The 22,695-nt window shown below is 53.8% G+C and overlaps 2 protein-coding genes across 2 annotated transcripts; both read right to left on the bottom strand.

Moving 5' to 3' along the window:
* Positions 1 to 15,066: 15,066 nt before the first annotated feature.
* On the bottom strand, positions 15,067 to 17,232 carry GGS23DRAFT_285737 (Cullin repeat-like-containing domain protein). Its single transcript, XM_051512601.1, has 2 exons — positions 16,896 to 17,232; positions 15,067 to 16,828 (listed from the first exon to the last, which is right to left on the bottom strand). The coding sequence occupies exons 1-2, from the start codon at positions 17,107 to 17,109 to the stop codon at positions 15,153 to 15,155; spliced, it is 1,890 nt and encodes a 629-aa protein (XP_051375457.1). The 5' UTR covers positions 17,110 to 17,232; the 3' UTR covers positions 15,067 to 15,152.
* Positions 17,233 to 18,588: 1,356 nt separating this feature from the next.
* Positions 18,589 to 22,275, bottom strand: GGS23DRAFT_602990 (mitochondrial Homoaconitase; the record flags this gene model as incomplete). The annotated part of the gene is made up of 6 exons (XM_051519412.1): positions 18,589 to 20,093; positions 20,146 to 20,289; positions 20,352 to 20,437; positions 20,499 to 20,545; positions 20,637 to 21,235; positions 22,251 to 22,275. The coding sequence occupies 6 exons, from the start codon at positions 22,273 to 22,275 to the stop codon at positions 18,589 to 18,591; spliced, it is 2,406 nt and encodes an 801-aa protein (XP_051375458.1).
* Positions 22,276 to 22,695: the final 420 nt, after the last annotated feature.

Genomic DNA, 22,695 nt, shown 5'->3' on the forward strand with positions numbered 1-22,695 from the left:
GAGGGAATTTGTTGGTGGTTCGCGTTCCTTGGCGTCGAGGGAGGGTCAAACAGCAGCAAGCTGAGTAGAGGAGAATGGGTCGCGAATCAAAAGTTCCATCCGTCAGCAGCATGTTTCCCATGCTTCGCAGTCGGCCCCCCCAAATGCCAATTCCTGTGACCTGGCCGGCCTGCCTCTGCATGAAGGGGGTGTTTGCTCGACGAAGGCCAATGGGTTGGGGCGAAGGCGTGAAAGGGCAACTGCTTCAGAGCTGATCGTCAGGCGAGGGCGAACGATTAGTGGCCCGTCGATTCCTATCTCCCCGAGCCTGCTCTAGGTCTCGGTGACGGCGCCTACTGCCAGCATCTAGGTGGCATACTAAGACCAATCCCGAGGCCCGGAGTAAACGTAAACGTTGGAGAATAATTTATCACGTCGAGGGTGTAGGTAGGTTTGAGAGCCACCTTGATATCGAGCCCGCGGGGGTAGGCAGTTAGCCTAGCTGTCTGCCTTAGTAATTATCAGGTAGTTTCCCACTCGGATCTCCGTTTCCAGGGCAGCCAGTGTGACGTCGGGGTGGGATTCTGGGCTGCCGTATGATACTCGGACCGTAAGGGAAATTCTCACAGCCAGCTCGCGCATCCCCAGCCATCCTACCAGCCGGTCACGACGGGGGGGTTGTGGGACCAAACGTAGAGAGTCGGTTGGGACCGAGCCTAGCGTTTGGCATTGATTATTCTTCCTCTGCACGGCCACGGCGGACGAGGAGAGGGTTGCCATTGGACGTAAAGGTACAGCTGCTTGACCCCCTATCCGGGATTGGTTCGGCAATCTCGGCAGCCTCTTGTCCTGTGCAAGAAAAAAAAAACCAGACTTGGCCACACTGTCGCATTCTGAACGGAGCCTGCGTAGGATCGATATACGGGCCCTCGTTACAAGACGAGAGAGGATGGGCGGTTGGGAGAGGGATTAGTGGTGATGCACTGGAGGGAGGCGGATCGACGTACAATTACATGCAGCCCATGCACATCGTGCATATTATGTAGATGTGACGTTAATAAAACGTGGAGAAGCAGATTATGGGACATGTCGCCTCTCGAATAGAATCTGCAGCGATGCACGTCGGCCTCGACGAAGGGCCGAAGCCTCACCCTTCGAGATGTCCGTCGAGGGATTGTCGTCGCGAGGCAGAGGCAGGCGGACGTAGAGCTAAGTTGGGTACATGAGGACGTAGAACGAAAGCACAGGAGATGTACCTAAGGTAGAGGTAGGTAGGTACCTAGGTGCCTGATCTATGTACCTAAGGTAGGTACCTATTGACGGAATGCGCCCTCGCATGTGCTGTAAGGACAGGCCAAGCTCAATGGCATGTTGTGCAGTACTGCGAGATACATATATACCGGGTACCTACCTACCTCTAGGTGCCTAAATCAGCATCGTCAGCACCACCTACCTATATTGGGAGGTATCGAAGTACACGCTTCCAAGGCACATACACTGATGCATAACCGCGACCTAACGAGCATTCGTGCCAAATCCAAGGGCGTCCAAGGCGGAGTAGGAATGGGCTTGCGGTCCTGGTCCTGTGGAGGGGCGAGATGGAGAACGGGCAACGGATCGGTGAAGAAGATATTAATACGATATCGAGGGTTTTATGGCGTAATCGAGGTGTATCGCCTTATAAACTTGATTCCCGCGTCTCCCTGGTCTCTTCTTCCTCTCCCCTGCCTCGACCCCCCCCCGGGTCTCGCCCCTGCCTTATCATCAGGTCACTGAGCAAAGCCCGGTAGCCGATCCATTCTGGGTAAGTGGGCTGAGGAGGTTGCAAGGCGCGGGGCGCCCCGGACGGCGGGCTGCTGGAGCCTGGGGTTTAGGTTATGCATCTATCCATTCTATCCACAACTATGTTCTACACCTACCACTTAAGAGGCGCCTAGGTAGGTACCTAGGTACCTAATGTATGCACGTATGTGAGGTATATGGAGTCTATGTGCATGCGTTATACCTCCGCACATGCATATGTACATGCATACGTGGTATATCCGCTGCCTCAGGTAGCACTCCGTTCCGCGTTGGGTACCTATACCTCGCCCGGTGCGCAATGCCATGTAACCTGCCGCCCTTGCGCCCATGACCATATACATTAGATCATGAGTGTCTGTACGAGATTATACATACGAACTAGGTGGGCATGTACAACGCGTAGTAGCAGATTACGTAGCATGAAGCATGGAGCCTATTTCAGCTATCATCCAGTTTACCCCGGTCCTCGCTTCGACTAACAGTCTAACCTACGGGTCCTACCCAATGGCAGAACTCCTCACATTCCCATCAGCGGTCTCCCAAACCCCTGGGCCAAGTTCCCTACAGAATCCAATCACATGCAATCTGAATGCTGGATGGATTGAACGAGACGGCATCGCCAACAACGGACCTGGAGTCGGGGAGCCTGATCAGCAAACCCCCTCGTGCTTCCTTCTGGGCGATCCCGGCTAGTCAGCACGGGCTCTGTGGCGATTTCGTTCATTCTCGTCGTCGCGATTCTCGTCAACATATCCGCTCGCTGCTTCGAGGACAGACGAGGTTTCCCAGACGAGAGTTTTCTGATTGTTTACTACGTTCCTGCGTAGCCGCCTGGTTGGGAGGCAGGGCCACCGCGGGAGTGGTAGCGGCGATGAAGAAGACGAAGTAGCATTGGATGGATCGGAGAAGATGGATTTGGTTGTCGGCTACGGGCCTCAGTCCATCGTCTCCGGGATGCCTTATCTCCCTGGTCATCACGACAACGGCTGACCCCGTGCAGCAGAGCCGTCTCTGCGAGGGCGACATCACCCCCATGTTTGCGTCGCTCCAATGCTGATTTTCGGCCCCTTTGCCTACCCACACATCGGGATATGCTTGGTGTTACCTAATATGACGAACAGCTATCGACCCCGCGGCAGGCGACGCCATTTATTGGTCGTTTATCCCACGTGACGGGCACGGCTATAGGTATAACCTTCACCATGGACACGTATAGGAACGCAAATAGTAGGTGGCAATGCTCGCATATTTCATTGCAATGGTGCCGAGGGGGGCGGTGCTTGTACGAGGAGATGGTTATCGATAGTTATGAGGTCACATACCTACCTAAGTACGCAACGATATGGCGCAGGCGAAGAGTAGTTGGCCAAGGTAACGAGGGCAGTTTTCCGTTAAGCAGCATTGTAGCTTGTCGTTTGGGGCGATGCCCAATTCATCTCATTAAGACTTTCCGCATACGGGATAGGGAGATGGGATATGGCTGGTCGCCAATTACGTCCTAGTTGGTAAGGGGGGGGCGGACGCTGATTGGATGCCACCGAGGTGGGATTTGCGCAGCATTACCTGTTGCTTACGGCAGTTTATGTCTATCGTCATATAGTCCCTCCCAGCGCGTAGGGACAAGGTTGGCGGGTCAAAGTAGATGGGACGGCGAGACGAAATACAACGTTGATCGTTATGGCGATAGGTCCAGGTTGGTAAAACTCACGAAGTTTTGACCCCTGTTTGCTCCGCGAGGTGGACATGGTTCTCCTCCTTTCCCTCTCTCTCTCTCACTCTCTCACAGGGCCATAGGAATCACCGGCCCCATTTTTACGACGATCGTCGGGACTAGTAGGATGGGGTCGATCGGCAACGGTCCCTCCATCACCCACAGCTCTGAAACAGAGGGCGTGGCCAAAAGAGAATCGAGTGAGTGACGGCAAGGAGCCAAGACGATCGGCGACGATGCGGTTTGCTGCGCAGGCCTTCGAGCACACGGAGGTGACATATGAAACCACCAGACAGCACGAATGCCGATAGAACTGAGTCCGGAAAGTGGAGGGGGAGAGCGAGGGGGAGAGGGGGTTAGCGTTGACGTAGAATATTCCAAAGACGCTAGGGCTTACTACCATCTGCAACACCACGGCACCGATGACCCCAAACTCGGTTCCGCTACCCACGTGCTCTGTTTACCTCGCGTCGCCGACTTGCTGGCAGTGGCGAAATTCCCGGTGAGACACGGATAAGATAAGCGTGTCACAGCAAGTTTCGGACGCGGCGGCCCGCCTTGTGGGGGGGAAGGGAGGGAAAGGCAGGGCTCGTTGCCACATGATATGGGTACATTGGTGAGATCAGAGAACCCTTCCCCTCTCTCCTGCCCACGATGATTCGTTCGTGGTATGATATTGAGGAGAGGGCTATGTAGGAGAGGTAGGAGAGAGGAGTTTGTATAACCTGATGATGTCAGCCGGGCGTCACGGGCCTGAGGTTCAGTACGAGGCATTCTCTCCCCTCTTTCTGGGTATCTCGGCCCACGGAACCAGGGACGTCAAAACCCAGCAGCTCGGCAACTTGCGCTTATGACTCAGGAACAATTGGCTCCTCCCAGATGCTCGCTTACTGCCCAAGCGTACGCAGGCAGCAAATCAGTTAACGAACCGATCACGAAGTGTGCGTGGATTGGCGTGTGGCCGCCTGGATCGCTTTCGATTGGCCCAGCGCCTGGCCCCCGAGCCCACCGTAATTTGCAGGCTATATACCGAATAGCATATGGCCCCGGTCAGGGTCCGCTGCGAGACGGTGCGGTCGAGTCCGGTATGTCACAAAGCCGTTGTCAGCGCACGCGAGAGATGTCACCGGCCGAAAAGAGACGGGTCGGATCTTTATCGTCGTGGGAGGCGTTCGCGAGGAAGTGGGTTGTTGGGCTATCTCGCTGCTGACCGGGTTTATACCACGTAGTACCCGATAGCATCAGCCAGGTTCCCGACCTCGAACAAGCCGACGCGCAGCCAATCACCCACGCCATGCAGTCATCTCTCTCTTCCCCCAACGTAGCATGGCTGTCTACATTCGGAATATGGGCAGACAGGCAGGCAGGCAGGTAAGTATATGTCCGAAGGTCGGGGTAGGCAGGGAGATGGATGGCGGACACTTCAGCTCTGCAACTATCAGTTGGGCGAGGTTGACCCAGGAAGTGTTTACCGACACCTTACCATGTCGCCTCCGTCGGTGTCACGATGCCGATGACCGACCTGCCAGTTGGCTACAACGCCCAGCCTGGCCTCCCCTAACTTCCTCTGTCGCTAGCGCTAGGAGCCTCGAGAGCGAGAGAGAGGGAGGGGGCGGCATGCGCTGCGCAAGACCGACCGCGGCATAGCATCTGCGCGCAGAGCGAACAAGTTAGATTCCATCGCTAAGGTACGGGCTAAGAATAGAATGCCATCTGCAATGTGCCTTGTGGATGCTTGATGAGCGCACAAATATATACCTACCGACCGAAGGCTCCATATCGGTACGTACGTAGAATGGTTAGGTAGGGTAGGTACCGTACCTTAGGTGGCTACATGCACCTTATCGGGTGGTCCCATTAGGCTGGGCAAAGACGCCCCGAGCACTCGAGGGGGCCTGGGAGGTGCTAAGCTACACGCAATTCATCCTACCCGCCGCACATACATAGGTACATAGGTACATATAGCGATGTGTCTTACGCGCCTCCTACCTACCTGCCTTAGGCTAGGTACATACCTCTGGGCATGTTTTCCAATGCGTCTACTAGGGGTAGGAAGTGTGAAGGCACTATATGTACGTGATGTACGCATACGCCCGTATGTAGTTAAGGGGAAAGACGAGAGGGGGGGGTATGCAAGTGGGTTGGCCTCTGCCTCTTGTGTTGCCTGTCCCGCCTACGGTCCTTTTTGCTCTTGTATCGATATCGGAATTTGTCCATGAGAAGCTGTCATGCATGCATGAGATGAGACCTTAGATTATTAACTGCTGTTACCTCTCTCCCTTTTTGCATGCACGCATTCTCTCTCTCTCCTCCCTCTCCCTCTCCCCTCGCCTCTTCCTCTGTCCAATATCCTCCATTTCCCCATCTCCCCGTCTCTCCACCCGCTTCCCTCGCGCTGCTTTCCCATATGCCATTATGCTACATAAGTGCGGCAATGCTGCCCTCTTCCCCTGTTGGCTCCCCGGACACCCCCGGTAGCCGATCCCCTCCCGGGTTATATCGTATGTACAGTATGTACATGTGCGCTGATGAGGTACCTTGCAGGAGGCACGCAACGTGAAGCACACACAGTATGTGTAGGTATGTGTGCAGGTGTATAAGACATGAGACTTCTTTCTCTTTCGTGCCCTTCTCCCCCACCGTGGCGGCTCTACTGCATCCGGTTAGTTGAAGATGGCTTTCCGGCGTTCAGTAAGAGAGGTTCCATTCGACGGGGGTAGGCGAGCGAGGCGTATGTATACAGAGGTACTTAAGGGCATGTAGGTTAGGTAGGAGGTAGGTAGGTACCTGTTAGGCGATGTTCCATGCTCCGTGTTCTTTCTGTTCATTCAGAAGCGCCTCTGTGCATAGGTACCTAGGTATCTACATACTAAGGTACCTAGGTAGGTAGGGTTAGGTACCTACCAGTGCAAGACGTGCCTATACGTAGGCATGCATGTGCAGACATGTTCGTATGTACCTACCTGAGGTATGCATGTACGGCGGGTGGTATGGGACTAGGTGCCTAGGTACCTAGGTAAGTAGAGGTTAGTCTCATCTGAAGGGTATAATAATAATAGTAGCAACCCCCGACTCCAGGCCCGCCCCGACACATGCATACTTCCCGTACGTCCGTCACCCTCGCGTTAGCGATCGAGGCGAGCAGAGGAGGAGGAAGCACTAGGGATCCATCAAGGTCCCCCAGTACGGTAAGGTGGACGAGAATGGGCAGAGTCCGCAGATGGCCATACAGACATGCCTACGTGCCTACATGTCTACAGTGACATACATGCCTACCTACCTACGTGCATATTGATCTGTACGTGCATGCAGTGCGATTCGCAATTGCTCAATCCCCAGGCGCCTCGTGACCTTGAATCATGCCACACCGCTGGATGTAACGGTATCTAGGTACCCATTCTGACCTTCTTCTGGTTCTCCTCTTCTTTTTTTTTCTTCTTTCTTTTCTTCTTTTCTTTATTATTATTTTTAATATTGGTATTATCGGCCTCGATATTATCATTATTTGTTTTTATCCCAAGTGCCCTTCTCTCTCTCTACCTCTCCCTCTTCCCCCCTCGCCCTCCCACTTGCTCCTCTTCCCTTCGTGCCCTGGACTTCCCCTCTTTTAATGTAGTTACGCAAAAACGCGTGTGCTGGTACCTGTCTTTTGTTAGAATTGCATAACCCTCGTCAGGTCAAGCCTACCTGCCCAGCACGGTAAAGTTGATACTTGACCAATTTATCTTTTTCGACGTCGTCTTTGCCCCCTCCCCCCCCCCACCTCTCCCTCAATGCCATTATTGTTATTATTGTTGATATTATTATTTCTTTTCTTTTTTAGTCTATTGTCTGTTCCATTCTCTCTCTCTCTCTTTTCCCCTCACTCTCTATTCAAGAAAATTTCTCTCTTCTCTCTTCACCCCTTTTGGGCAAGTCACCCCTGACCCCCGTCTAGTCATGCCTGTGCCCTACAATGTATGTATGTAACTGTGTATGTATGTATGTATGCCCTGACACCAGCCGCCGACCTGGTCCCATCTCTTCCCCATCGCCAAAATGTTCAATGACCTGCCCGACTGTCCACGATAAGCACACATATATAAGTCGACTACCGTCCCAACTTCCGTGACTCACCCACTCGTCCAAAGAGCACGCAGAGACAATATCACCATCACCAGTCCCAGTCTCAATAAGCCCGATCCAAGTATTTAAGGGACTCCGTCCCTCACTTCTCCATAACCTTCCTCTCAAGTTATCTCTTCGCCTACCAAACCACACCACGACATACCAATAAGCCAGGCTTCTACCTCCGCACTTTCGTACCTACACAACTCCCTTGTTACATAGCCAGAGAAGCCACCGCCCGCTCATCGAGTGGAATTGGCCTACCCACATAGCAGCAACACACTCGCCCATCCTCAAGTCTACCTGCTCTCTCCTGTCCGTCACCATGTGCGTCAAGGAGCACCAGCCTCTTGTCAACCAGTGCTGCACATTCTGCTGCAAGGCAGTCGACTTCGGCACCCACGACTATTGCGGGAACAACTACGCTTGCCCTCGGTGCCCCGACTAAGACAGTGTCGGGTGCCAGCCGTAGAGGGAGGCCCTCCGTATCTGTCAAGAACACCGTCTGGGCCAGAATCTCTCGGCTACTGTCCGAATACACAATATGACAACTGCCAGATATTGTGATCGATCGCTTTCCCAACTTCATGAACTCAACATCACCAACATACCCGGAAATTTCCGTGCCACCCGAGCCTTGCTCTCGTGTCTGTTCTCTGACACCACACACATACGTACACAGACTCTCGCCCTCTCGCTCAGCATGGGTAGCGCTGTCTTGGCTCTGGTAGGCACTATCCCAGAGTTATAGGAAACCAAAGGAAAAAAAAGAAAAGAAAAGAAACGACAACTCGGCATAAAGCAACTCAACTCTCAGATCCATCTAAAACGCAACGCAACGCAAAACTAAGCTCAGCTCAGCTCAGCTCAGCTCAGCTCGACTCCTTAAGATGCCATTCTTGCTGCTTTAGGGACGCCACGCGCACCTAGTCCTTCGCTCCCTTCCCCTTCCGTTATTGGGCGCCCACCTGGCCCCGGGCGGACACTGGCATGCAAGGCTGACAGTGAGACGGCGTAGCGTGTGTGACACCTCGTCTTGAGATACATATCTGCTGTCTCCCAAGGTTATCTTGCCTTTGGGTAAGAGCCTGCGTTGGTTGTACCGCGTATCTGCTGCGTACCGCTGCACTGCAACTCTTCGTTGCTACTCTCTTACATCTCCCTCCCTGCCCCCCCTTTCCCATCCCTCCACCCTCATCCTTCTACGCAGCGGTGCCCGCTATAGCTCGCTACGCTCTCAACACCTTCCTCTCCTCCCACTCTCGCTGCATAGCTACGCGTTGGCTTAGTTGCTTTTTTCTATGGTTCCCGTTCCTCTTTGCGCGCATCATGATTTGGCATTTCATATCTCTCACGTTGATTGGGACAAGCCTGGGATGCGAACCGGAGTTTGTTCGGGGGTAGCGCGTAAGGGTTTACTGGTATGGTTTCGGTAACATCGGCGGCGCTGTAACGGGCAGGGGATTTTATCCATCATGTATAGGGCGCTAGGTTTTCACAATACTTTTTATGATGACTATATCACTTCTACTGTCTTGGCTACGATCTTGCTCTATGAACCTCGGCTTAGTTGTGTTCCTTCGGCTCATTCCCTCCAACATCGCCTTGCCGTTGCAGTCAACTGCTAATAGCGGTCCAGCGGCATTGGCAGGCAGGCAGGAGAGGAATATTTCCGCCCGCCATAGCGCCGGCCGAGCCCGCGTTGTTGGCGGGATTTCACTTTTCTCCCTTTCCGGCCAAGACTAGGCAACCAACCCTGGTCGCGGGAGGGGGGGGGAGGAGAGGCGCGGATGGACGCACGCGAAACGGATGCGGGTTGAGAGGACATGAACGTCCGCGGCCTGGATTGAGAACGGGCATGATGATGGTGTCATGTGTTTTCTGGAAGAATGGGCCAGTCTGGGTGCCAGGGAGGGGAAAAGACCGCTATGCCCACCGGAGCTTTCTGGACGTGGAACGGGGACATTGGCCTGGGACAGGAAATTAAACCGTTGTTCGACGGGGGATGGAAATCGGGACACCTGATGTTTCTTTCTCATCTATTTCCCTCCATCGATACCTCGTCACGCGGGCAATTTGGGGTGATTGTACTTACTTGATGATACCAAAGGATGCTGCTATGAGAGTCGGGGCAGTCAACCTAATCTATCTCCCAGTACATGGAACCATCTCTCGCACCTCGTAATCCTGTCTCTCGACTTGGCAATTCTCTCCGTTCCTCTCCCTCCCCCCCCCCTCCTCCTCCTCCCCAGCTCCACCCCTGCGATGCCACGCCCCGAGTATCCCAGTCAGCTTTGCATATCAGACATGAGCAATCGCCCCCAATATAGTCTCCTGAGCGTCGGACCCCATGGCCCATCGGCGCCGTGGGCTCACATCTCGGCTACCATTCGGCAGCCCGTAGACGGCACCAGCAGAGCGAGGCCCTGTCCGAGAATGCTCCCGAACATGGGTGGGCCGTGGGATTTTTTCCCAACTTTCGGTTCCGATGACTCCTTGACGTATCTGAAATCTGACATGCGTCTGTACTACGGCTCCTTCGTCCTCGACCGCTGGGAAACGGATCATGACTTACTTGCTTGCCTACCAACCAAACTACCTGGCTCGTTACCTGGGTACACGTACATACCTACACCCGCACGCATATATACCTTGCCGGCTATAATACTGGGTAGTCGCTGCAAAGAAAACCTGCTTGGGAATATACGCAAACAACCAGGCAGGCGGAGTTTCATATATACGCTAGAAGGTGTACCGTACACACGTCTATCGGAAGCAGTACGCTTGCGCCACACGAGAACTTCACAACGGTCCATAAGTATATCGGGATGGGGCCATGCCATGGCTCCTTAGGGGGGGGGGGGGGGGGGCTGTGGAGAGGAAGGGAATAAGATCTACAGCGAAGCTAATATGATAGCATGCTACTGCACGCAAACGTAGCTGCCTACGACTTGCGAGAATATCCACGTCAGTCTGCTTCCCCTTAAGATACCTATTTTTCGGCACGTTAAGTTCTATATTATAGGTGTATACCTAGATATGAAAGGCAAGCCTAGTAACGGCAGTGACGGCAGCATTCAGAGACGACACGTAGCTCCCCCCCCCCCATACACCACCTCTAACCCCTACGGTGTGACTCGTGCCCGGGAGCTATCCCATCCCCAGCCTGTACCGTACCATCCGCGCCCTACATAATATCCCGTTCACGTACATCCCATGACGTATTAACCCACGAACCGGGGTCGAGAGAGGCAGCATCGCAGCCATCAGCATTCCTGCCCTCGGCGTCGGCGCCGGCACCAGCACATGTGGCCGGCCAATCGCCTACCCTTTCGGCAGGGCGGGAGAGTGACACAGAGAGACGGAGACAGAGAGAATACGCTTTGGGAGTGAGCGGTCTACGTGGACGAGCGGGACAGGGCTGGCAGGCGGCAAGAAAGGGGGATAGAGAGGGCGAGACAGGCAGACAGGGAGAGAGAAGGGGGAGAGGGCGAGACAGGCAAGGATCACAAGGTCAGTCAGCTCTTATGACACAATTGGCGTTATCCCCTCGAACCCGAGTAGTAAGACGAGTCCAGCAGAACGGGATCCGCCCAGGCGAGACCAACCCGAAAAGAAACGAAAAAGGCGCCCCAAAAACAGGTCGCCAACCCCCCCTTGCCCTCCCCCCTTGCCCACCGTTTCCCCCTTCCTTCTCCCCCATACTATGTATTGTGGCATGCCCTGCCGCGCGCCCTGTTGCCGTGCCGTACCGTAGCAAGGGAGACAGGTCCACAAGGCCCATTTATCAAACCATACCATACCCTCTCGGGGAATTTTCCTCCTGATTTGATTTTTTTATTTCCCTTAACCGACAGAGCCGGGAAGGGGGAGCCAGCGGAGGGGAGGGGAGAGTCACGACGTGTTTGTCGATGGCGTCTTGCCATCTCGGCCTTTGAACTGCTTTCATGGGGGGATCCTTCCAACCTGCTTACACACATGCCTACCCAGCTACCCAGCCCGGAGCGAACCTAGCGAACCCAGAAGCCGACCAGCTTGGCTAGCTACGTGTAGGTGCTACTGCCAACTATCCTACGTGCTGCCTGCTACCTACATCACCACCTGACTCCCTTCATGCTTCGGCACATACACATATTACGCCACGGACTTGATCGCTTGCTTGCCGGCCCGTGGCGAGGCGGAAGGGAAAGGGGGAAAAACGAGACAATGATACCGAAGAGGAGATGGATCCTCAAGAGTCCGAGACATCTACCCCCATTTGTGACCCCCTCCCACCCCCCCTCTCTCTTCATCTCCCCTGGGTGCTGTCGGCCGACATCCAATCAACCCGAACACGGAGTGGGCTCCGGTTGTTTTTGTTGCTTTTTTATTGTTGGGAACGGTTGGGGGGCGTGGGGAGAAGGCGGGATAGGCGTCATGTATGCGTATATGTACATACACACGTATGTCTTATGTATGTAGATAGGTACGTGTGCCTGTATTATCTGTCTGTACGTATAGACAGATGCCTAGTGCCTGACAATTTACTCGCTCGTTCGCTGTTTTATCTGCCTAGCGACAACCGGACCCCGGCGATGGACGGACAGGCGCACGGGGAAAGCGAGGGGAAACGAGGGGACGCGAGGGGACGAAGGAAACCAGAGAGGGCAGACGGGGGGACGAGGGGGGGAAGGGTGGGTGAGAAGACATCGTCGTCGCCGCCCATCATCGACCATTCCCGTGGCCTAGCCTACATATCTGCCCACCCACCTACATACGTGCTTACCTGCATGCCTATCTCGCAGCAGCGCCAGCGCCGAGGTGAACAACGAGAAGAAGGAAGAGAAGGAAAAGGAGAAGAAGCAGAGAAGGCGACGGAACCGCAAATGTGGACCGGTTCTGGAGCTGTACATCCTCGCGTTATCGCGAAGGCCGGGGGCCGGGGGCTCGGGCTCGCTTGCCTGCTTCTGACGTCTGTATGTCCATCTGTGTGTGCTAGCCTCTGCGTAACATGCGTGTTGTGCCCCCCTCCCCCGTCGTCCCCTTATCCCTACATATTCAATGTGAATTCTATTTTTGTTTCCTTTTGCTGGACTGGATTCTGCTGTTTCGGCGTAGCCTAGGCTGGCCTCTATGCGTGTGTGCGTGTACGTGCGCGCATACGAACATACACACCTATACCCGTGTATAATACGTCGGTGCGTACGTATATAGGGATAGTATGGGCCATATCTGCATCCCTGGCGTCCACACGTTCCATGTTCCCGCTGCTGCGAATGCTGGCACTGCTGCTGCGGGTGTTGGCGCTGCCTGTCTCTCTGCTGCGAACCGATTCCAACCAAGCCGAACCACGTCCCGCGACGCACTCTGGTAAGCGAACGCCGTGTAGGCGACAGAAGGCGGACCGGCCGCGGACCAGCAGAAGATCAGCAGCAGGAGGAGCAGAAGGAGCCGAAATAAGCAACACGCGGATAGGTGAATAAGTATGTAGGTGGGTGAAAAGAGACTGCTAGGAGAACGCTGCCCCGTCAGTCTGCATCGACAGCTCCCGGCCCTGTATCGAGAACGCTAGGGCAAGGTCGACGGGCACTCTGCATGCGCATGGCGGCGGGCAGACTTGGCGATGTCGCGTTGGAAGGACAGCGGGTCGGTTCAGTCAAGTGGAGAACGGGGGTGGAGGCGACTAGGGGGGAGAGTCAGGGGGGAGTCAGGGGGGCCAGCGTGTGTGGTGCAGTGCAGCGTGAATCGTTCCTGTCCTGTTCGGTCCTGCATAAGAGGAGGACAGCGTTGGCTGTCTTATTCGCCGCAATCTCGCTCCCAAGCAGACACCGCCATGCTGCCGCAATGCCACCAGTTCTCCCGCCGAGCGGGCTTTATTGGGCTTACGTGGAACGGGTGGGAGCGAAGAAGGAGAGAGCATGTGAGTCCGTGCTCGTCTGCGGCCCGGTCCCGCCCATGGTGTGCAAGAGAGAGCAGCATTACGAAGGACAATCGGATATGTGCGTCTCCATGTAGGTGTGTCCGCACACGTACATACATACATGCGCGTGTAGGTGAGGGAGGCGTGCGTGTACGAGCTCTCCCTTCTCGTAGGGTATCGCCAGCCCAGTTCACCGCGGCCAGGTTCGATATGAGGCTAGCAGGCTTGCCAGCAATAGCGTCGTAGGCTCCCAAACTCGAAGAATCGACGGATCGTGTGGAGCTAGAGGACCCGAATTGGGCATCGTTGCGCTGCGACGCGACGCTCTGGCCTGTTGTGTAACGGATGTCTCGCCCAGGATATGACCCGTGGCAGCTCGAGCGGCCATGGGGAATTGGCCAGATACACAGGCGTGAGTATGCAGCATACCTAGGTCAAGGTCGCGGACAACGCTGACAACGCTGACAACGACCACCTAGAGAAGCATACTGAAAGGGGCATAACTGAGAAGGAGGGGTAGGGGGGGAGGGAAGCTGGGAACTGGCTCAGCCAGGGCTACATTACTACCTGGCGGTCGGTCCACTCCATCAGCAGGGAATAACAGCTATGACTGTGGACGACGAATAGACGGGGGTAGGGCGAGCTTGTTTCCCTGGGTTGTCGGCGGGCGGGATGAACCCGTTGGAGGGCGTAAAGGGTGTTGACTTTGCGTTGTCGCTTAGGTTTGCTTTGCTTTGTTCGTCGACGCTCTAACCTCCGGAGGCGACGAAAACCCCTTGGGCTCGCCAGCCTCGCCTTGCTAGGCCCAGACCCTAGCTGGGAATGGCTGATTCCTATGACTATGCGAGTCGACCGAGTAGGGAAGAAATTACTTGAGCAGCACCGTGCCAAGCGATAGCAGCGTAGATTGCTCGGCGACCCCCCGGGATTCCCTAATCTCTGGTACTTGCGCGGTGAACGGACTTCTACCGCGCAGGCGTGGTTACTTCTGGCACGGCTTTCTCCATTGCTTTGATGATCCTTCGATCGTCGATGCAGGCACGTAATTCCTTGTGTCCAACCTGGCATCCGTTCATCACATATCACATTTTCGATATCTCATCTCCTCTGGGGGCCCAGCCTAGTGGAGCTGCTCCCCACGACGGGGTAGTCGTCTTACGTCGGACACTACTCTATCAGACCACCCTCAACAAAAGGGTACAGGCGCTGGGATAGAGGGTCAGGTCCGGCAGATGGTCCTCTACATAGCATCCGCTTCCTCTCAGTCTGTGCCGGGCCAAAGGGTATCATTTCTAAAAAAGACACGAGTCGTTCATCGACGTGCCCACTCCCAGACCGTTGGTACTGTCACGGAAGCTCCGCTGCGATGCACCGTTCCCTAATCCGGTCACCTCGACCGAGTGACCCCCACTCGCTTCCAATCTTCGCGCTCGCACCTGAGCGCACTCGAAGTCCGTCCGGGGGGAGGGATGATTAGGCATTATCTTACATTCCGCGATCGTGGGTTATACCCGTAGCATATGCGTGGGGATCACCTGATGATCGCCACATGGGCGGCTGGATCGGAATCTGCCAGACCGCATTTCACGACGCTGAGACGATGCCCGGTGTTCTCATGACCATCCAGGCCTCGGCAGATACCCCATCTCCTGATCAGTAAAGACTCAGGAAAACGGCAGCGATTGAGGACTTGTCGTACTTGACGTACTTGCCCTTGCCTTTATCAATTTCGTGATACCGATCCCAGAAGCGGTTGTAGAGAGGCTCGAGCATCTGCTGCATGTCCCTAGCGAACATCTGCCTTACTTCTCGCTCCATGCTGTAAGTCTTGTGCTTGGATACCAATTCGTCGAAACTCATGTTGAAGACCTGGAACTTGGCCTTGATGCTGTCTTTATCTTTGCTGCTGAGCCCCTTCAGAATCGAGGCGGATTCCGACGAGCCAGAGGGTGGCCGCTGGGTTCGGTTCGTGTGGATGACATCAAACAGGTGCATCGAGACGTCTTTGCAAGCTTCTGTGTAGAAAGCTTTCGCCTTCTTCCGCCAACTCTCTAAGCCGCCAAGCCTGCCTTCGAGCAGCGGTTTAAGGTCGGACTCGCGGATCATACGTTCGATAATGACAACGCTATTTGCCAGGAAGACACCCAGCAAGGACTTACCCTTGAGTAACGTCCTCGCCTTCTGCTCGAGCGCCGACATTAACGCATCGATCGTGTCAGTACAATAGTGCGCGAAAATCTCCTTGCCGTCTGCGCCAATATCGAACGATGCCAAGCTCGGAATGCCGTCCAGATTCGTGTTGGCAGCGGTGGCAGACCTCCAACCGCCATCACCCAGCGATATCATAATGCTGGAGATGGGACGGAGGAAGTCGACCATAGTCTGCAAGCGTTGTATCGTCTCGGAGATGATGGGCACCGGCGAACCATCTGGCGGGAGAGCTTGTAGGCCCCCGACCTTGCGCTTCGTGTCCTCTAGCAGCTCGGCAAGCGAGAGCTTGCCTGTCTCGCGCACAGGCTTCAGTGCCGAAGCCAAGGTAGTCTTGAGCTCCCCAGTGCGCTGCTCGATATTGTTGGACAGATTGGACATGATCTCGGTGACCTCGTATGCGAGGTAGCAGTCGGTGCTCAGGTGAGCCTTGATGTGATTGTTGAGTTCTCGAAGCGTCCGAGCCAATTCTGCCAGCGGGGCTTGACAGGTCATCTGGAAAGCCGGTCCCCAGTCCTGGCGCATGAATATGTTGCAGATGTTGTCGTATTCGGCCCCGAACAACCCCTCCATCGCTTGCGCATACATGCCGATCCCATTCGTCCCAGCCCGGTAGATGGCATCGGGACTCTTCTTCTTGGCCGTGTTTACGCTGGCATACGCGAGATTTACCAACGTCTGGGACAGATATTGGCCTCTCACATCGGCGTACATCTTGAGCAGCGGATTTTCGGACGAGGAATTGCCAGATGCGTAGGCATTCATCAAACTCAGGCGCGAGATTTGGTCTTGCGTTAATAGAGGAAAAGGCGTGTTTTTAGTGATGTAGTGAAGCGGCTCGATCGAACGCGGCGTCTCGGCCCGGAGCATCTTATCGAACGAGTTTTCCAGTTGAGTATTTCCTGACTTGATGAGACGTTGGAGATCAGCCATAGTCTGCTGGTTGGCGCGCAGATTCGAGGTCTTCATGTTCTCTAATGCCTTGTTTAATCGCTTTATGGAGTTGAGGTAATTGGAGAGGCCAGCCTTCTCGGGGCCCTGGCGGATAATGGCTTCCTCGTCATTCTTGGAGTCGGCGGGTTGACGGAGGCGCTCGATCGCAGCGATGACCGCGTCGATGTCTAGAGGCGTTTACGCAATTCAGCATGGGGCGGCGTCGGCAACAATGAGTAGAAGGACAACACGTACTATTCCCTAGCGTCTGCAGCTTCTGGGTTTCGCCGGTGAGCGGGCCGGAGACATCGCGCACACTCTTGCCCGTAGCCTCCAGTCTCCCAAGGCATACTTGGATTTTCTTGGTCAATTGGGTCGTCTTCTCGAGACGGGAGTTGAGCACGTCGACTTCGGCACGGGCTTCTTCGTCAGCAGCGTGGCGGGCGTTGTTCGAGAGCCCTACCGCCATGGTCGCGGCTCGCCGGCGGTATTAAGGCGGACTCGAGAAGGACAGATGCGCAACCCCAACTACTGCTCCCCAAAGCGTAACGGTCGCTGTACTTGTAGACGTTGGTGATTTCTGCTCAGGTGGGCAGGGTCGGGAAGGTTGCAGGAGCGGTTAGCTACCTGTTCGCTACGGAGAGGTAGCATGTAACGTGTATGTGGAAGTTGAGGGGGGGGAGGGCGAATACGACAAAACAGCCGCTTAAAGGAGGATGGGTGGCGCTTTTGTGGCTGAATTCGGCGGCGGCTCTAGTACCTCGATAGTCATCCCCGACAATTCTTGCCGTCCAAATCCGTTTCTGGTGCGGAGCCTGAGCCATCGCTGCTTTAACCTGAGCAGAAGGTGATCTGGTAGGTAGGTAAGTACGGTGATCAGCCTGAGGTACTGAAATGTTTGGCATGGGTTTAGGCCCCTGCTTACCTATGCCAGTGCACAGATGCACTTTGCTTAGCAATACTGGCCTGGCTCCTGGCTCCAGGCCCTACTCATAGGCATGCAAAAAGTCTTGGGCCATAACCTCGAGAACCTCTATCCCTAGGTCTAGTACTCTCCTTTGGGAGGGAGTGTTTATTCTCAGTTTTATCCACTCTTCAGCCCGAGAAGAGTGTATCAGCACGCGGACTCCATGAAGAAGATCAAGAGGATGATACGCTTGTAATCTTTGGAGAGGAAGAGGAATTCTCCGACCTCGCGACCGGAGTCCTATCTCAAGAGCATCGACACCGAATCCATGAGTCTAACACTTCCAAGCGGAGTACGTCACATCAATCTAGTCAGATTAGGGGGTCGAAATCATTGCCCAGTTCGGGCTCACGAACCTCGCCTCTAAATGTGCTGGGCCATCTCCCAGCAAAGGCATTATTAATGAGCGATGCCCGCATAACAGCATCATCGATTTTGATACTGCAAGGCTCATTGTCACAGCACGAAACACAAGACAATCTCCTCGGCTGAGACTAGATTGCCGCTGCGTTACATGCTCCTCCGAGCGTGAGATGAGAACTTTCATTTCAAGCCATGGCTTAGATGTTCAAGGCCAAAGCTCTACCTTCATGTGGAAAGGCTGCTCGCAGCCTTCTACCTACAATTCCACTGAATGTATTCACCATGTTTGGATTATGGTGTTCAAGACTCACTTTAAAAAGGTTGACTGTCGACCGGCCCGGGAAGAACTCGAATCTGCGGCTCGGAATCGTTGGGTGATTCCGCACAACTACAGTGTTGTAAGGCAACGCATGCTAGATATTTCCGTGGGAAACAGGCCTGGTTTAGATCTAGTGATCCTGGATACCGAGGACGGGGAGGTGCGGGACAGTGTACAGAATCCGCACAACCGCAATGCAGAGCTGACCCATCGCGACCAGACTAGCCAATTTGACGTTGGGTCTTTCAAATTTGCATCTATAACGTATGAATAATCAGATAAAGAAGTCTCAGCTATTGTTAAGTCTTAATTCTCTCTTTAACCCACTGCTCCAGACCAGCCTTTGCAATCTCCTGGACATTAGGCGGCACCTCGCCAACTTTTCGTTCCCATATCGATCCGTCCTTCTTAGTAACAATGACCTTAGAGCGGCGGACGTCCCAGAGGAGCTTCCAGCCAGTGCGGCGAGTCAGGGGCTTAGCAGGGTCATCCTTGAAGGTTTCACGAAGATGCCGCACTAAATCAGGCATCTCGATGCTCATAAGAGCATTGTTGATGCTGTTCCGGCTGAAAATATTGCTGAAGCTGCCAGCAATAACAAGAGGGATCTGCTTGGCTAAGATGGCTGTCGCTGCTTGCTCGCGGGAGCTGCCACAGCCAAAATTAAAGCCACTCACCAAAATATCGCCTATCTTGGCAATTGTTTGGAACTCAGGATCGTAGTTCTCCATACATACCCCAGCCATCTTCTCCCTGGAGACATCCTGGTAGGTATACTTGCCTTTGTACTTGTTAATAGGACTGATCAGGAAACAGGATTGAGAGTACTCACCAGGATAGATACCATCAGTATTGATGTTATCATTATCGCAGAAAATGATCTCCCCCTCAACCATATCCGGGAAGCCGGGAAGGATTTCAGTCAAGGTTTCCTCGTTAGAAGCACTAGGCTGGGATTGCTGCTCAGTAGCATCCTCAGCGCCCTCAGCGCCCTCGGCGCCTTCAGCAGCAGCAACCATGCCCTCGATATCATTGATAAGCTTGTCAAAGGCATTTTCAAAAGAGCGAGTCTGATCAACGATATGATCGCCACTCCCCTCGCCAATGATCACTTTTTCTACGCCCTCGGGCTTCTGGTACCAGCCAGGACCCGCAATCTTGCCCCGAATAGCACTGGCAGCAACAATTTCAGGGCTGGCAAGGTAGGCTAAAGCCGCTGTTGATCCCATGCGGCCTTTGAAGTTACGATTCGAGCTGCTAATGCAAGTTTCACCGTCCTCAAGAATCCCAGGGCCGAGTCCGATGCAAGGGCCACACCCTGAGATTAGAGGCTGAGCACCAGCGTCCAATAGAATTTGCCAGTCGCCTGCCTCCTCGGCGGTCCGTTGTTCAGCAAGGGAAGCTGCAGCGAGATAAAACTTGACACCTGAGGCAACCTTAGCAGCCTTACCATCTGCTCCGGCTTCAAGGAAAACCCTAGCCGCTCTCCTAATATCTGAAGCTCGGGCGTTGGTGCAGCTAATCAGAAAACATTTGTTTATAGCAATGCCTTCAGCCTCGAGCTTTGTAATTGGTGTAATAATCCTAACCGAATTAGGACCAGCAACCATTGGTGATAAAGTGGATAGGTTCAGGTAGAGTTCTTTAGCATATATCGCACCGGAATCAGCAGTGAGCCGATTCTCCAGGAGTTTGTCGATTCGCTCATGGTTGATGCGCTCTTTAGTGGAACTATTGAGCATAGCGGCAGTGGACGCCTTAGCACGGTACCAGGAGATAAGCACATCATCGACAGGGAAAAGCCCTATGGGATGCGTAAGAAGTCGGAACGGGGTGATCGGTTGTATTCGGCTTACCACTTAAGGCTCCCCACTCCGTCGTCATGTTGCTTACGCAAAGGCGGTCGTCCACTGGTATACTTGCTAAAGTCTGTTCAGAGCCGGCAAACTCGATGCAGTGGTTGAGAGCCTCATCTTTGTTGAAGAGGCCGCAGAGAGCAACTAATCGCATTTAGTATGTATACGGTACTTCTTCACCTCAACTGATCAGATCAAAAACCTACCAATGATATCTTTGCCAGAAACGCCAATAGGAAGGACACCAGTAAGATTCACCTTAATGACAGGCGGGACTTGCCACCACGTCGTTCTGAAATGGAGTGTTAGCATGGCTATCCGCTGCTGGGTCATGTAGAAGCTGCCCAACCCACCCAGTAGCCCAGATGGATGCCGCGTCCGACCTTACAACAGGAGTTCCCTTAGGGTGTCAGCATTTGCTTAGTCAAAAGCCGGACATGCTTCAGCCTATGACTGAACCTGCGTCGGCGAGAGCGAGGGAGGGTACGAACGAGACTTCCTACAGCGCCGTACATATTGGAATGACTATCACTCGCAACAGTGACTGCTCCTGGCCACGAAAATCCCTCTTCGATAACTCGCTGATGACCTATCCCTTGTCCTTTTCCAGAAAAGAAGCAGCCGTGTTTGTGGGCAAACTCTTCAAGCAGACGATATTTAGTAAGATTAGACTCAGATTCGTTACTAACGTCATGATCCAAGGTCATGACAACCTGTCGACTATCATGGATCTTAGAGGCTCCAATTTCCGTAAACTTCTTGAGGACTGGCCAACCATTATCGTGTGTCATAATGCATTTCGGCCGTAGCGTGACGAAATCTCCTTGCCTGACTTTCTTGCCAGGGGCGAGGCCGACGGCGTGCCGCTGAACAATCTTCTCGGTGATAGTCTGAGGGGTAACCACAGACTTCTCGGAGGGTATGAAAGATGCATTGGCGGCGTTTTCGAGTTGCGAGGGAAAAGCGTCGAACTGTTGTCGTCGAAATGAGGTGTTGCTGGAGGCGCGAGACTGCGACAGAGCCGAGTACAGTGACCCGGGGCGGCCACCGACAGTCCGGGAGTAGCAGAACAGCGCATTACGAGCAACGGCTCTCCACTGCAAGTGAGGTACAATTCGCTGTGTCATATTAGTAAAGTGTCTTTGAGCTAGCTGCGGGCTTATGAAGGAGCCGAATTGCCAATAGAGGAACATACCATAGAAGCCATAATGCAGGGTGCGTAACAAGCAAGGAAGCAAAATTTTTACATGGATGCGAATGAGTCGTAGAGTTTGCACGTGCAAGGTCTAGGCGTGTTACGTCAGCAATGCACATTACATAACCTAACACCTCAAAGGGTTTTTGACCTTTAAACCTATTTCCCATGGCGGAGGCAGCAGGAGCAATTCGGCACCTTCGCGACATGCACTATGTAGAGGCTGAGCTTGGTGCTAGGAGCCAGGCTTATAAGCTGACTTGAGCTCGCCCCCGCGCCCCTGGATCCTTAACTACTCCGTATAGCGATGGTTGCATATAGTTAAATAGATATAGAGCAATGACAAGGCGATATTAGCTATAAATAGACAGGTTTGTACATATTCTAGTAGAGGGGGTGGGTAAGGTGATCAAAAGTCTGAGCAAGGGTGATGAAAGTCTGAGCAAGAGCGGCGTTGCCTGACTAACCAGGCTAGGATGCGGGTTACCCAGTTTTCGTGGAAGACTACCTAAGCAACACACTAAAAGCAGCAACTTATTAAGGCGCGGCACCCACCTCATCCATATCTCCTGTTACAAGTTGCAGCTCAAGTGTAGCTCGTTGAAACATGCACACCTTCCCGGTTCTCCCCGTCCGAAGTGCGAGGTAAAGAATAAAGGCGGTTCGCGAGGTAAAGCTGAGGCCGGTTACCGATTCGTTGAGATGGGGTGCCAGGCTCCCTTAACTACCTACCTGTATTTGCTATAAGTCGGTTCCTTACCGCTATGTGCATATACCCCCTGGACCAGGTATAGGTACGATGAGGAAATGCCTACATGACCAACATAACCGCCTGGGTATTGCATAAACTGCACTTTCCCCCCTTTTGCAAGATGCATGTATACCGCAGATCTAGGTCTTGATTCTCTACATTGCCTCCGTATACAAGTCTCCATATTTGGAAGTGAATATATAACTGCTATGCTATGCTATATACTGCCCTAAAATAGAGAGGCACTTAGAAGGTGCTTAAGGCGTCTGCCGGGAAAGCGATAAGCTTATCTAATCAGAGACACCGGAGGTTGTCGGGAAACTACCTAGGTACTTGCCGGGAATGAAGTTGGCAGCTGCAACCACTTTAAGACGCGTGTCGCGACAAGCGCGTCTGCGGGCGCGCCCACAAACGCGACGTGCATTTTTTTGGATTCCCATTTTCGTCCACAACCTCCCACCCCACCTATCCATATCGCCCGACATCCCCTTCAGGAACAATTTCAAGGTCATATTAAACAACTGCGCCGTCCTCAACTGATTATCCATAGCCCCGCTACGCGGATACTTCCAGTCTGACTGTTGAGGTTTCCTACGAAGAAAGA

Source organism: Durotheca rogersii (genome assembly GCF_024521655.1).
Source record: "Durotheca rogersii strain YMJ 92031201 chromosome Unknown GGS23scaffold_3, whole genome shotgun sequence".
Taxonomy (NCBI): domain Eukaryota; kingdom Fungi; phylum Ascomycota; class Sordariomycetes; order Xylariales; family Xylariaceae; genus Durotheca; species Durotheca rogersii.